Source organism: Heterocephalus glaber, unplaced genomic scaffold, assembly GCF_053883595.1.
Source record: "Heterocephalus glaber isolate CG9 unplaced genomic scaffold, H.glaber_assembly_v1.0 deba00001755, whole genome shotgun sequence".
In the NCBI taxonomy this organism is placed as follows: domain Eukaryota; kingdom Metazoa; phylum Chordata; class Mammalia; order Rodentia; family Bathyergidae; genus Heterocephalus; species Heterocephalus glaber.
In genome coordinates, this window is record NW_028258453.1 from 188,390 (window position 1) to 201,621 (window position 13,232).

Genomic DNA, 13,232 nt, shown 5'->3' on the forward strand with positions numbered 1-13,232 from the left:
CCCCTTGGGCCCTGCTCCCACTATGGCAGGCATGGGAAGGCCCAGGCTGACGCAGGACACAGGTCTCTGGTTGGCCTGCCCCTGGTGCCATCCCATATTTGCAGTGGGCCTCTGAGAGCTACATGGGACAAGAGTGATAAAAATGTCTAGGCTGGGTAAGTGGGAAGCTGGCTTTGGCCAGAGCAACTTACCTGCAGCTCTCCCAACCATTGATCCAAATGAACCCCAATTTCAGGGCTCTAGGGAAGGGCCTCAGGGCCGGAACAAAGGTCAGCACCGAGGGCGCATGAATACCCATGTGAGGCTGCTGCTTGGGTTCTTGCTGGGTCGCATCCTATCTGGGACCAGGGTCTTCAGGGCCCAGGCACCCAGAGCCCAGGGAAGGGAGGGGAGGCAGTGAAGGGCACCCTGACAGAGCTTGAGTTCTCATGCCAGGTCAGTTCCTGAACAAAGTTCTGAAAGTCTCCAGAGACCCTCCAAAAAGGGCCATCAGAGAGTAAGCCATGCAGACAAGCTTGAAGGCTTCAGTCCTAATACAGTGCTCACAGCTCACCCAGACTGGCCTAGGATTCTACCACTGCCTCCTGCCTTAGCCAGAATTCACTTTCTTTATTTTTGGTGTTGGAGATTGAACCCAGGATCTCAAACCTGCTACCATGTTCTGCCACAAAGCCCCACCCCCACCCCATGATCACATCTAAGCAAAAATCAAAACAGAGCCAGACTCTACGTTCACAGCTGGATGGGGGAAGGTGTGGCGGGAGACAGCACATCTGGCTATGGTCCCTTTCAGAGCTCGCTGCTGCCCTCTGCCAGAATGGCATCAAGAGAGAGTATGCCCATCCTGTGCCCTTGCTCTGGGGTGGTGGGCTTTGGTGGTGGCAATGGTGGGGTTCAGTGGATGCTGTCACTGAAGACAGTGATGTTTGGAGAGGACAGGCTGGTAATAGGGAAGGAGCTAGGTTGTGGGGTTTGTGGTCACTTGTCCAGGTTGGGAACCATGGGTGATGGCGGGCATGTGTGGTTGGCATTGATGATGTGGAAGGGGTGGTCAGTGCTCCTTGTGTGGGCTAAAATAATCCCTGTTGATCAGATGATGATGGAATACCAGTTGGGTGGCTCGTTGTGAAACGGTTCTCACTGCCACCCACATGGTCTGCATTCCATCTGGCAGCCATGTCCCCTTGCAGGGGAGCCAGGGCTATGTTGACACTGTGGTCCTCATGAATGACAGCCCAACAGCACCAAAGTCTTTGCTTGTTTGCAATTTGACCTCAGAATACACCCAAACCCCCCTAACCTGAGACTCTAGATGCAAACACTTCTGAGTGTCTCCTCCTCTACATCCCTCTATTCCAGCCCAACTGGTGAGCCTGAGGCTGGGACACTCCCTTCCCATCAGCATCTCTGTCCCTCGCTCAGACTGCTTCCCAGCCTTCCCTGCCTGGGATGCCCCTGTCCCACCATGCCTGAAGATCAAACACATGGACCTCTCCTGGAACCCCAGATCCTCCAGTCCAACGGACCCCAGGCAATCCAGCTTACATTATGGTCCCACTTGCATGGTCCCTTTCTGGTTTCTTACTGTGTGCAAAACACCCACACTTCTATTCACAGGGAGGGCTCTGCATGCATCCCTGCCCGGGGCCACACAGGGAACTGCACATAGCGGTCCTGGGTAGCTGAGGGCACCAGAGAGGCGAAAAGCAAACCAGAGCCTTCCAGAGCTTTAACAGAGCAGCTCCAAGAAGGCTCCTGAGGGCTGGGGATGAGTCCTAAAGCTGGCCAACTCTGAGACTGGCTCTGGTCCCCTGCCAGCCTCCAGGTGCCAACCGCTTGGGACTTCTCTCCCACCCCACCCTTGGGACTTGCAAGTCCTCACTAAAAAGTCAGTCAAATATGGCGTATTCCGGGCTACCTAGAGGAAGGCAGGTTTCCCTTTCCTCCTGATGTGAATGCCCAGCCAGGCAGATGCCCACTTGGCCCTGGCATCTGACTGTCAGAGGCAGGAAAGGGGGAGGCTGAGGAGGGGCAGGCTGGCAGGAGTTTTGGGAAGGGGAGGTGGGCAGGAGCAACAGCTTCCCCTGCCACCCTTCCAGGGAAGAGTGTTAAGGTGCCCAGAGGTGGGACAAAGGCTATGTCCACACAGGGGCAGTGGGAACAGACTGGGAGCAGGGAGCAACAACAGAGGAGCAGGGAGCCCTGAGGCTTGGGCCCTGGCATCTGCCTTCCTTTGCCAAGTGCTGTTGTCTTCATGGCCTCAGTCTGGGATTCACTCCATGGGGAACTGGGCTGCTGGGTAGACAGGCAGGCAGGGTGCTGGCTCTCCAGGGACAGAACCTCGGACCTGTTGCTGCCCTGACCACCCTCACCAGGTGCTCTGGGCAAGCACAGGGACAGGTGGGGCCTTCCCTGCCCTCCTCCTGCCACCAGGACTTCCAGACCCCTTCCCTCTCCTCCACACAGAGCCCCACTGGCCCCTCCGGTTTCCCTGTGCACTGCCCGGCATGCCCCAAACCTGCTTTTGCCTCCTGGACCCGGGCTGAGCCTGACTGTGGCCTGCTGGGGAGAAGGCGCCTGCAGGCTCCTCTAATGGGGCCAGGGAGGGTGGCTGAGCTTTCTGGTTGCAGCTGGTGGGTGACGGGGGCGTGGGGGGGTCCTGCAGCATTCCCACAGGAGACCCAGGCTGCCCACAGACCCACAGTATGATCTCCACGCCGTCCCCCCTGCCCTGGGTGCTTTAGGCCAGGCACAGGCCTGTGGGTAGGACAGCAGCCCTGAGCTGATCTGCCCAGGTCCCCACTAGCAGTCCCTGTGCTCCTTCTTCCATTACACAGCCCTCACAGCCCGTCTCGGGGCCAAGCACAGGCACAGCATGATGGGGCGGGGTTTGGTTCATGTCAGATCCTCTTTATTCAGAACAAGCATGTTTGTCTGTACAGGGAGGGTGAGGCAGCATGTGGCACAGAGGGCGGGACACCCGCCTGCCTCACTGCAGCCCAGAGGGATGGTCTCTGGCCATCTGTCCAGCCTTTCACTTCCTCTGCCCTGGGCTCCAGAAGGTGGCGAGGGGGCTGCAGGGCCTGGAGCCCTGCTCTGGGGTGACTTGCTTGGGGAGAGCATGAGCCAGCAGTGGAGGGAGGTGGCGCATTCTGGCTCCCTTGGTTCTGCAGGAGCAGTGGGAAGCCCGCCCCGTCTTCTCTGATCTATGGCTAAGGGCCTGTGCAGGGAGCAGGGGCTTGGCTGTGGGGTGATGAGGGTGCACTGAGGGTGGGGTGGGCAGAGCGTGCAGTTGGCGACCAGAGGTGCCCCCAGCACGTCACACATCGGCAAGCATCACTGTGGGGCTCACATGCCAGACCGGTGTCGGGGAGAAAGGGTCCACCTGTGGGGCGGGGGCTCCACGCAGCCTTTTAACTTTTAACATTAAGGATTTGGGCCGAGAGGCCATGGTGCCAGTTGCGCAATTTGGCAAAACGTGGGCTGTTACGTTCCGTTTCAAACCTTTCCCTGTGGCACAGAGAGAGAGACAGAGACAGAGGAGACAGAGGGAGACAAGAAGAGAAAAGAGGAGGGGAAGAAAGACAGGGGTTAGGGGACGTGTCCACCGTTCCCCTGGCGGAAGCTGGGGCAGGTGGGAGGGGAGTCAACCTGAAGAAGCCTGATCACCCATGGGGTCCATCTAGGAGGTCAGGCCCGGGTGGGAAGGGGCAAGGCCTGGGAACAGGAGGCAGGGACTCAAGTCAAGTCCCTGTGGGGAGGGGACGTGGAGAAGGCCTGGCTGCAGCCCCAAGGGCAATCTGGGCCCGTGGCCAGGGCTGGGCAGGGCTGCTTTGGCTGTGGGCTCTTGGGACAGACCCGGGCAGGTGGGCCTAGCATGGTGTCTGTCCCCTAGCTGGGCACCATGAAGGAAGACACCTGTCCCTGTGCTGCCTGGCCTAGCCCTGCCTTCACTGTCCCCAGAGAGAAGCCTTCACGCACATCCCCGGGCCTGGCCCAGGTACATGGTTGCACGCACACACATGTATCCACAAGGCCACTGTAATGACACAGAGGGGCGGGACTTCCTGCTGGTTCCTGGGGGGCTCAGCCTGCAGCCTGCTCAGACGAGGAGCAGCCGAGCAGTGGCCAGAGATGGGATGGAGGCAGAGGCGGCTGCTAGGCCCCAGTCCCAGCTCCTCTCATCCTCCAGGCTGAGCTGTCCCCAGGGGCCGAGGGCCACACCTAGTCAGAAATTCAGTGTGTCTGACCTGCACAGAATCTCAGGACCTAGCTCAGTGGTAGCACCTGCTTAGCATGTGTAAGTCCCACCACCAACAAACAGTAAAATTAAAAATTCTTTGCCATATCCATACCGTGAGGTGCTACTGAGCAATAAAAGGGAACAAATGAATTGAAAGTTGCCCGTTCCTTCTCCAAATGCGTGGCACCAGAAGTGTTTCAGATGTTTTTGGATTTTGGAATATTTGCATATACATAATGAGATATTTTGGGGACCCAACTATTTACACCTCTCCCCTTTCTTTCTCTCTTTCTTCCTTTCTCTTTATTTTTCTTCCCTTCTTTCTTTTCTTTCTTTCTTCCTTCCTTCTTTCCTTCCTTCCTTCCTTCCTTCCTTTCTTCCTTTCTTTCCTGTGATTGAGCCCAGGCCCTTAGCCCTGAGCTACATCTCCAGCCCAGCTCCCTCTTCTTGTCTATTTTTCAGGCAAGGTCTCACCATGTCATTAAGTTGCCAGAATAAAGAGGCTGGGCTCACAATGGGAATCCTCCTGCCTCAGCCTTCCATGTAGCTGGGATTATAGGAGTGTATCACTTTGTCTGACTTGTACCTCTATTTTGCCTGCAACCCATCACTTGAGGTTGGGTGTGAAATTTTCCACTTCTGGTATTTCAGAGTTTGGATTTTGGATTAGGGAGGCTCAAGCTGTATAGGTGCATTCACAACTCGGTCAGATCCCCAGGGAACTGCACCAATTTTTAAAAAATCCTAAAATGGTCATATGCTCTATGATTCCATTTAGGTGACATTATTTTTAAATGACAGAATGACAAAAATGCAGAAGAGACAAGAGCTAAGGGTAGGAGGGGGTGGGCATGGCTGTCCAAGGGCCACAGGCAACCTGGGGTGTCGAAGGCTCTGTCTCAATGCAGCAAGGTCAGCAGGGTCATTGCAATATTGAAGGACAGTTCTACAAGATGCTAACCCAGTGGCAACAGGGTAAAGGCTGCGCGAGATCTCCCTGCGTTCTTATGATACAACTGCCCATAAATTAGTTACGGTCTCAGAATAAAGTTTAACTTAGAAAATAAATTGCCTGTGTATAAGAATGGAGAGGATCAACTTTCGGTATTTAAGGAGCAGAAGCTGTAGCAGTACTGTCTGATTTCTCCGCGTCCTACCAGGTGGGTGCCGGTTCAGGGGTTCGCTTTCCCATACCACATCACCTTGCACACGCCCTCAAGTCTGGCATATTTGGGTCTCTGTGTAAGACTCTTTGACAAAAGGGCTCACCGACAACATAGACAAAAACTGTTGCTCTAGCCCAACCTTTCCTTAGCTAGGCAGAAACAGGCTCAGAGATTCCCAAGTGAATTATTACAGCCACACAGAAACTCAGCAGTGAAGCCTCAGTCTAAATGCAGGGAACTTCTTCCCTTGCCACCTACCGGCTTCTCTGAGCTCATGGTGAAGGGGCAATGACAGCATGAGTAAAGGCCCCGTGGTAGGGCCCAAACAGCCCTGCTGACATCACTACAATCATGATGGTCCCATAGAGACTACCTAGGACTTGGGGGTGAAAATTGGATGCAGACAGTTGCGTATAAATTGTTCGTTTTTGCAAAGACCTACAGAGGCTGGGTGAGTTTGCTATCAGCGCTTAGTGACAGGGCCAGAGACAGTCCTAGTGCCTGCTCCACATGGTGCTGTTTGGAAAGTCTCAGCTGGCCAAAGGAAAGAGTAGGGAGAGGAAGGTGTGAGTAGAGGAGCAGAGGGGAGGAAAGCAAGAGAGAGGAAGAGAGGCCCCACTAGGGCTGCTTGGCTTCAACCCTAGGCGGTGTCCTGGTCTCTTTCAACTGCCAGGGAGGCAGAATACTGGGGGCCAGAGACCCACCAGCTGCAGGTCACTTGGGCTACTGCCTCCCGTGAGGGGCCATCTTGGGGGACAGAGGCAGCCAGGAGAATTTGGAGTGAACCTGGTGGCTGGAGAGGGGTCAGAGCTGAGTGACCGGCTGCACGGGGGAGAAATGGGGGGCTTTGGGGTTCCAGGGGGTGCAGGAGGAGAACCAGAGTTCTGCATTCTGCAGGAAGGGGGGGGTGGAGAAGGAGTTGGGGAGGATTTTTAGGCCCTGAAGGAGGGGTGTGTGGAGGGATCATCATCCTCCACTCTTCTTGTCACTAAGTCTTGCTCCTAAGATGGGAGATGGGCAGAGTGCTAGGGTGCTAGAGACCACACTTGCATGGGGAGGGGGTGTCTGGGTTATAACTGGGGTCTCTGGGCCGACCACATTTCTGCAGAGGGGTCCAGTCTCACCAGGATGGAGCCAGGCCTGCCCTACCTCCAAGCAGCACTACTGCCCACCAGGGCCTCCAAATGCCTTCCTGAAGTCAGGGGAAGCTGTGTGGACCCGGGCAGCTGAGGGCTCAGCACTCTCAGTGCTCAGCTACCACTCTCAGAAGCTGGGAGCCACCATGTCACCTACACCAACTGGAGGAGCTCCCAGGTGAGCCAGTAGCCTGGGCAGTTTCCAAAGGTGCAGAGAGCTCTGCCAGAGGCTGGTACCTGGCCACTCAGGGCCCCTCTGTGGCTCCCCAGACTGGAGGCTCCGTCTTGGGCTGCCCTGGGGCACCTAGAGGCTCAGAGGGGAACTGCTTGCCACCAGCACAGGCACACCTCTGGGACATGGCTTCGTGGGGAGGAGGGTACGAGGTAGTGCAGGGGCAGGGATGGTGAGGGCTTGCAAGGGTCCCACTGCACAGGACACCTGCTGCAACACACTCAGCACAGAGCAGGGAGATGGTACCTTTGCCCAGGTGTGAGACCCACAGGTATCACCAACACAGGCTTGGCACACTGACACTCAATGCCCCTGGGCAACCCAGCCTTCACCAGAGACCCTCAAAACTGTGTTAGTTTGGGAGCAGAAAGAGAAGGTGGTGGTGACTCCCCTTAGATGGGTCTAGGGTGTGGCTGCCAACGCATAGTGGCGACTGACTCAGAACAGGACCCCCCCCTCATGGGACAAGCAGGCTCCCTTCAGCTCAATGACCATGGAGGCCCAGCCATGACAGGACCACAGACATCACCTGGGTTCCCACACACAGGATGGAGCTGCTGCCCCCTGCATCCTGTCCTGCCCAGGTCCCTGGGCTGCACGGGACTGGACAACACAGGGGCTCCACTTGGAGGACAACTTCCAGGAGCTAAAATTAGAAACAGGGCAGGGAATAGCAGCTGGCTGGGTGCCCAGCACCTTGGCTACTGGCCTGAGATTTGGGGAGGAGCTGATGGAGTAGAAGCTGCCCTTCCAGGTCTCCTGATGATGAAACCCTAGGGTAGCTGGGGGGCAGGAGGCTCCAAAGCTGAAGCAAAATTCCCCAAAGCCTGGAGACCATGCCCTGGAGGAAGGCCTGACTCAGCCTCACCCTCAGATAAGACCAGGCAGGCAGATACTTCTGGAGGAAGGGAAGGGGAGGCCCAAGGCCCACCCTCCATCCCACCTGTGTGTTTTCAATAATCTGACCATGCCTGTGAATAGCTTGGGAAACAGAAACAACAGTTGGTTATCACCCCCTCTGCCAGGGAGCGGTTCCGTGCTAAGGACAGTTAGCTAGTGAGGCCAACTTATGGCCTGACCACTGTGACTATTGAGCAGAAGAGGAATATCAAGCCACCAGAAGGAGGTGGCAGGGCTCTGGGTTTTGTGGGAGGGAGGGCAAAGCCACTCAGAAAACAGCCAGAGCATCACTCTGGAGCCAAATCGGACATCTCGCTTGGCATGCTGTGTAGATGCATTGCAGGCACTAACGGTTCCAAAACATTTCTGGGACCATATGCCATCCTTTGCTGGTCTAGGAGGACCACATTTTGGCTTGGATGCCCAGCCAGAAAGCAGAAGCAACTTGGGTCAGCGGCAAAAAGACAGGTTCAACAGTAAACTACATCAAGTCCCATCAGCCCCAGAGTCCTCCTCTTCCAGAGCCTATGCTGCCACACGCCGCCAGTTAGGGACAGAAAGCTCAGCACATGGCAGGAGCAGGGTTCTGAGCCCCAGCCCTGCCCAGGGATGCTGATACCACAGGATGTTATGGCCCAAGGCCAACTGTCCCTGGAAGACCATGCTGATGACATACTTGCTACCAGAAGTGACATAATCACACCAGGCTCCATGCCTCACCATGGAAGACCCTAGCAGGTTCCAGTGGTTTCCAGAACAGCAGCTCCCCTCATGCCCAGGGCTACAGCTCCCTCCAGGCCATGATGGCTGAGGCCTTGAGCTGCCACCAATGATGACATTGGGGGACCTGAGCCCCTGGCCCTATGTGCCCCTCCTCCTTCAGGGCTCATCTTTCCTGAAGCTGCTGTTATGCTCTGAGTGATTTACAGAACTGGTGTATCAATGGGTCCAGGGTTAGGGCCTGTGCCCAGCGTGGCCCCCTGTATCAATGTCCCCAGTGTCCAGCCTTCAGATCACAGGGGACAGGCCTGGAAATGAGAGAACAGGCAAGGCGCTGCCCTGTGCCCTCACAGAAAGATGCCTTCTTCCTCAACAGCCCAGTGAAGGCCAAAGCAGCCCTGCCCCTTCCCAGGACAGAGCCAGGAGAGCCCAGAGTCTTTGCTCCTGCAGCCTGGCCAGGGGATGGAGCCTCCCCCCAGACTCCTACCTTGCTGACCAGGACAGCACCTGGGCCAGTGATGGCTGGAGCCTTGTGCAGGCTGGGTGTGGCACATGTATGAACTTGAGAGATCCCTTTGTGAGTCTGTGACCAGGGGCTGCCGGGGAGGGATGGGGAAAGAACGAGCCATGGAGCCCGAGTCCAAGCACCTACCTTGACCTTCGCAGAGCCTCTTCGTCAGGGTCTTGCACTGTGGGAAAAAAGTAGGCAGTCAGAGGGATGCAGGGAGCATAAGGAAGAAAAGTCACCAGAGCTAGGGGACAGTGGATTGCCAGGATTGAGACAGCCCCTGAACACTGCCTGGGTCCAGCCTGTCAGCCGTGGAAGGGAAGTTTGCATGCTGGGCAGAGGCTGGAGGTGGAGAGGGCACGATGACATTCAAAGGGAGCCCTCAGAGCCTGCAAGGTGCTCTCATCCCAGCCCTGGGCAGTCACATTGCCTGGAGGGTGCATGACAAGCCTGCTCCTGGTGATGGGGACCAGGACCTGGATCAGAAGGTTGCCATCCTGGGGCAATTTGCTGGGGGACCCAGAAGGAGGCCCACCGGCAGCTAAGGATCCCAAGCTCTGGCCACCCTCAGGGTGGTGGCTGGATCCCATGAAACCCTTGCCCTTGTGGCCCCAGCCCAATGCCTCACTCACTGTATTCCGTCCCCGTCATCTGGGCCAGGATGCGGAAGGAGCGAGACTGCAGGTTGGAGGAGCGGCGGGCCCACTCGTCAGCCTCATCCTCGGGCTTGCTCTGGTTCTTGATCACGGCCTGGTACACCGGGGAGGCACTGTCCACCGCCAGGTCTTTCATGGGAAGGCTCCTGGGAGCAGAGAGAGGTGAGGGTGGGGCTCCTGTGGGCCTCCCCCTCCCCCTGCTGTTCCGCACCCACCACTATCTGAGATCCTGGGACACGTACAGTGTGGCTGGGATCCTTGGTGCTCAGCATGCTCCTAGTGAGGCAGTGACCCCTCTATCCATGGGGACAGGAAGCTCAGATCCCCCTGTCAGCCTCTCCTCTGCTAACTCCAGGCCTGACAACACTCCCACCTAGGGAGGGATCCCCTCTGAGGAAGGCAGGGAGGCCTTTGTGAAGCTGTTTCACCTCCCTGTGCAGGCCCTGGTTTGGGGGCAGCCAGACCCACATGGTGCTGGCATGGCCAGCAGGACAATGGGGCTCACAGCTTGGGGCCAGGAGGCTGGAGTGCATGCTGCCTGCAGGCCTTGGGCCCTCTTCCCTAGAGCGGCAAAGCTTTTGTGGGGGGTCCTAGACTCCTTGGGGGTCCTAGACATTCCGGGGTCTGGCACATCATTAGTGCCCCTAATTCTTAACTGAATGAATGAATCCTGTGTCAGATCCAGAAGGGACTGCAGGGCCTCCCAGCCTAGATGCATTGCAGGGCAGGCACGGATGCAAAGCTTTATAGCTGCCCATCACTCTGCCAGAGCGCCAGGGAATCCAGGCCCCTAGCCACCCTCTCAGAGCTCAGGGTGGCCCAGGCAAAAGCCAGTGCAGTAACAGCTTCCTGGCCCCACCTTCTGCTCTTCCAGAGGCCTGAACTGAGGTCCAGAGGAGTCAGCCGGCCAGCTCCAGGTCACAGCTGGCAGGGCTCCCACTGAGGTGAGACATAGGCTTCCTGGATCCCCGCCCTGGGTCTTTTTAGGCCCTCACAGTCCCAGAGGCTCAGGAAAGCCACTTCTGCCCAGAACCCTCTGCCTCCAGGTCTCCGGAGGCCACCTGGTTGGGAGAGGATCCCCATTCTTCTAAGTCTTCTGCTCTCTCTGCAAGGACCTGGGCAGAGAATTGGCCTCCTGTCCCAGGGCAGTCACTTAAGCTTGTCACACAGCCCTTTGCCTTCAAGAGAGCAGATTTGAGGCATTTGCTTTCCCAGGCACAAGCCCAGGAGGAAGTTGTCCTGTATCTTCCTGGCTCCAAGCTCAAGAAAGCTACCTGGAGGGAGCCCCTCAGCACCCCCAGCCTCACTGGCTTCCTTCCCACCCTGCTGCAGACTCAGAATTTGTTTCACTGCTGCAACAGAGATTGGGCATCAAATGATGGAACCACCGTCCCCTTCAAGACTCCGAGGCTCTGGGAAACACACAGAGAGGACAGGATTTGCCCTGGAGTTCTGCACCCCAGGGTCGCTCCTGGCTTGTGCACCTTGCCCAGGGTAGACAAGGTCACCACAATGTCAGGTGCCCTGTGGTGTTTACCCCACTGTGCACCTTTACCAAATTGGAGGCATCTTTCACCTCCCATGGGCGGGCAGTCCTGGCATGCACTGTCTCCTAGAGACCTATCCTCATGAGAGCACTGCAGAGTCACCCAAATGCACATCTGGTCTATATGGTCCCAGTGCACTTAAGAAAGGTGATCTTCCTGCCTCCTAAGTGCTGGCATGCACTACCACACCTGGCTTACTCTGATTTCTGCAGCTACACAGAATGGTATGGGGCTGATCCCCAAAGCCAAGCACTCGCCTGGAGTGACATTTGGCTGGGTATGAGGATGAACGTGAGCAGAGCATGTGGATGGATCCCACCAAACCCAAACCCACACACATTCCACAGTCAGACAGACAGACAATGATGGGATCGACGCTGTGGGATCTACTTACGCCAGCGGTGATGCCCTGCCAAGCAGAGGGGACCCCAGCCGGGAGTGTGCGTCCATCATGAGTGGTGCACACAGAGCGGGTTGGGGTGGAAACAAGTTAGGGGTGTGAGATGGGTGAAGGAGGAAGAGAGAGAGAAAAAAAAACGGTCAGTAAGGAAGGAATTGTGAACATTGACAGGAGAAATGGGAGCACGTTATGGCTGGGAAGGGTCCCCGTTGGCCCCACAGCAGCAAGGAAGGGGAGGACAGTCCCTCCCAGGCATGGATGGAAGAGACAGGTGGGGAGGGAAGGAGACAGGAGGGAGATGGAAAGATCTTTCAGGAAGCTTAATCAACAGAGCATCATTCCCATGATCAAAGGTATCCTAGTAGCAAAACCAAATGATAGCAGTCTCCTAAGGTGCAGAAACATTAGCAACAAGCAGTTCTTCTGTGGTTTCCCATCATCTGTGTCTCTGGCAGCTGCTACCAGTATTTTTCTTTTCTTTTTTTTTTTTTTTTCAGTACTGGGGATCAAATTCAGGACTTTGCGTTTGCCAGGCAGTCGCAGTGGTATTGAGCTACATTCCTAGTCCAGCTGCTACCACTTTTAAGAGTGTGTGGAGCACCATGAGGCAAAGTCAGTTAACAGGAAATTGCTGGAATTAACAGGAATTGCTCTTGAGTTTAGGGTGTAGCCTTGCTTTGCAGGGTAGGAGTGAGCTAATGGGTGCCTTTAAATTTGCATGGTTGTATTTGGTGCTTTGAATGATGGATTTAAATAAATCAACACCAAAGAGCCACAGCCCTGGGCTGGCAGGTTTGAGTCCTGTGGAACCTGTCCCTTGGGAACTAACTGCAAGCTGGGGACAGCCACAGCCACCAGGCTGGGCTCTGGAAGGACCGAGCCCTGCAGGAGCGCTCTGGGACATTTCCACCCTCCATTCTCTCACAGTGTGTGCTCCCAGCTTCAGAAAAGTTTAACTACCTCTCAAGACTTTTGTCCCATATTGCTAGGGATCCCCACCTGGAGATTGCCTAAGGAGACAATCAGCCAGGACTGTAAGTCACACTCTGTAAGTCACACTGTACCATCCCCAGACAGAAGATGGTGAGGGACGACAACAGAGAGAGAGAGAGAGAGAGAGAGAGAGAGAGAGAGAGAGCAGACAAACCAAGAGGGATACACAGAGCCAGAGATAGACACAAAGAAGGCAAGAGAAAGAGGAAAGAGACAGGAAAGACACACAAAGAAAGAGATGCAGAGACAAGAAAGAGGAGGACAGAAAGAGAAACACACAGAGACAGAAAGAGACAGAAACAGAGGAAGACCTCAAGTCAGAGACAGACAGACAGACAGACAGACAGGAAGGGTAGCTCTCATTTCCCTGGTAGTACTATAAGCTGTCTCACCCTGACTTTGAGTCCCACTGTCCCTAGTCCACCCCCAAAGTCCCCACCCAAAGCTAACAGGCAACATCTGGGAACCAAGGACATGTGATGCCCATCAGCAGGACTGAGTGCCAACAGAACCCCAGGCTGTTGGTCCCAGGGCCCTTCCCAGCAAGAAACCAGCCCTGCCAGTTGGGGCTGGAGAATCTGCCTGGAGGTTGAGACAGGAGACTCTCCATGTGTTTGAGGCCAGCCTGGGCTATACAACTCGACCTTATCTCAAAAAAAGAAAAAGAAAAAGAAAGAAAGAAAGAAACCAGCTGTGTACTGGGATGGACTCAGGCCTAGAAGGATGCAGCC

At 55.8% G+C, this 13,232-nt stretch overlaps 1 protein-coding gene across 1 annotated transcript in view; it reads right to left on the bottom strand.

Annotated features, from left to right (window-relative positions):
- Ldb3 (LIM domain binding 3) overlaps positions 1-13,232 on the bottom strand; it is a 54,572-nt gene that overhangs the window by 27,350 nt on the left and 13,990 nt on the right. Inside the window, 3 exon segments of the mRNA XM_087201102.1 lie at positions 9,050-9,086; positions 9,538-9,707; positions 11,503-11,517. Coding sequence (XP_087057228.1) covers positions 9,050-9,086; positions 9,538-9,707; positions 11,503-11,517 — 222 coding nt within the window.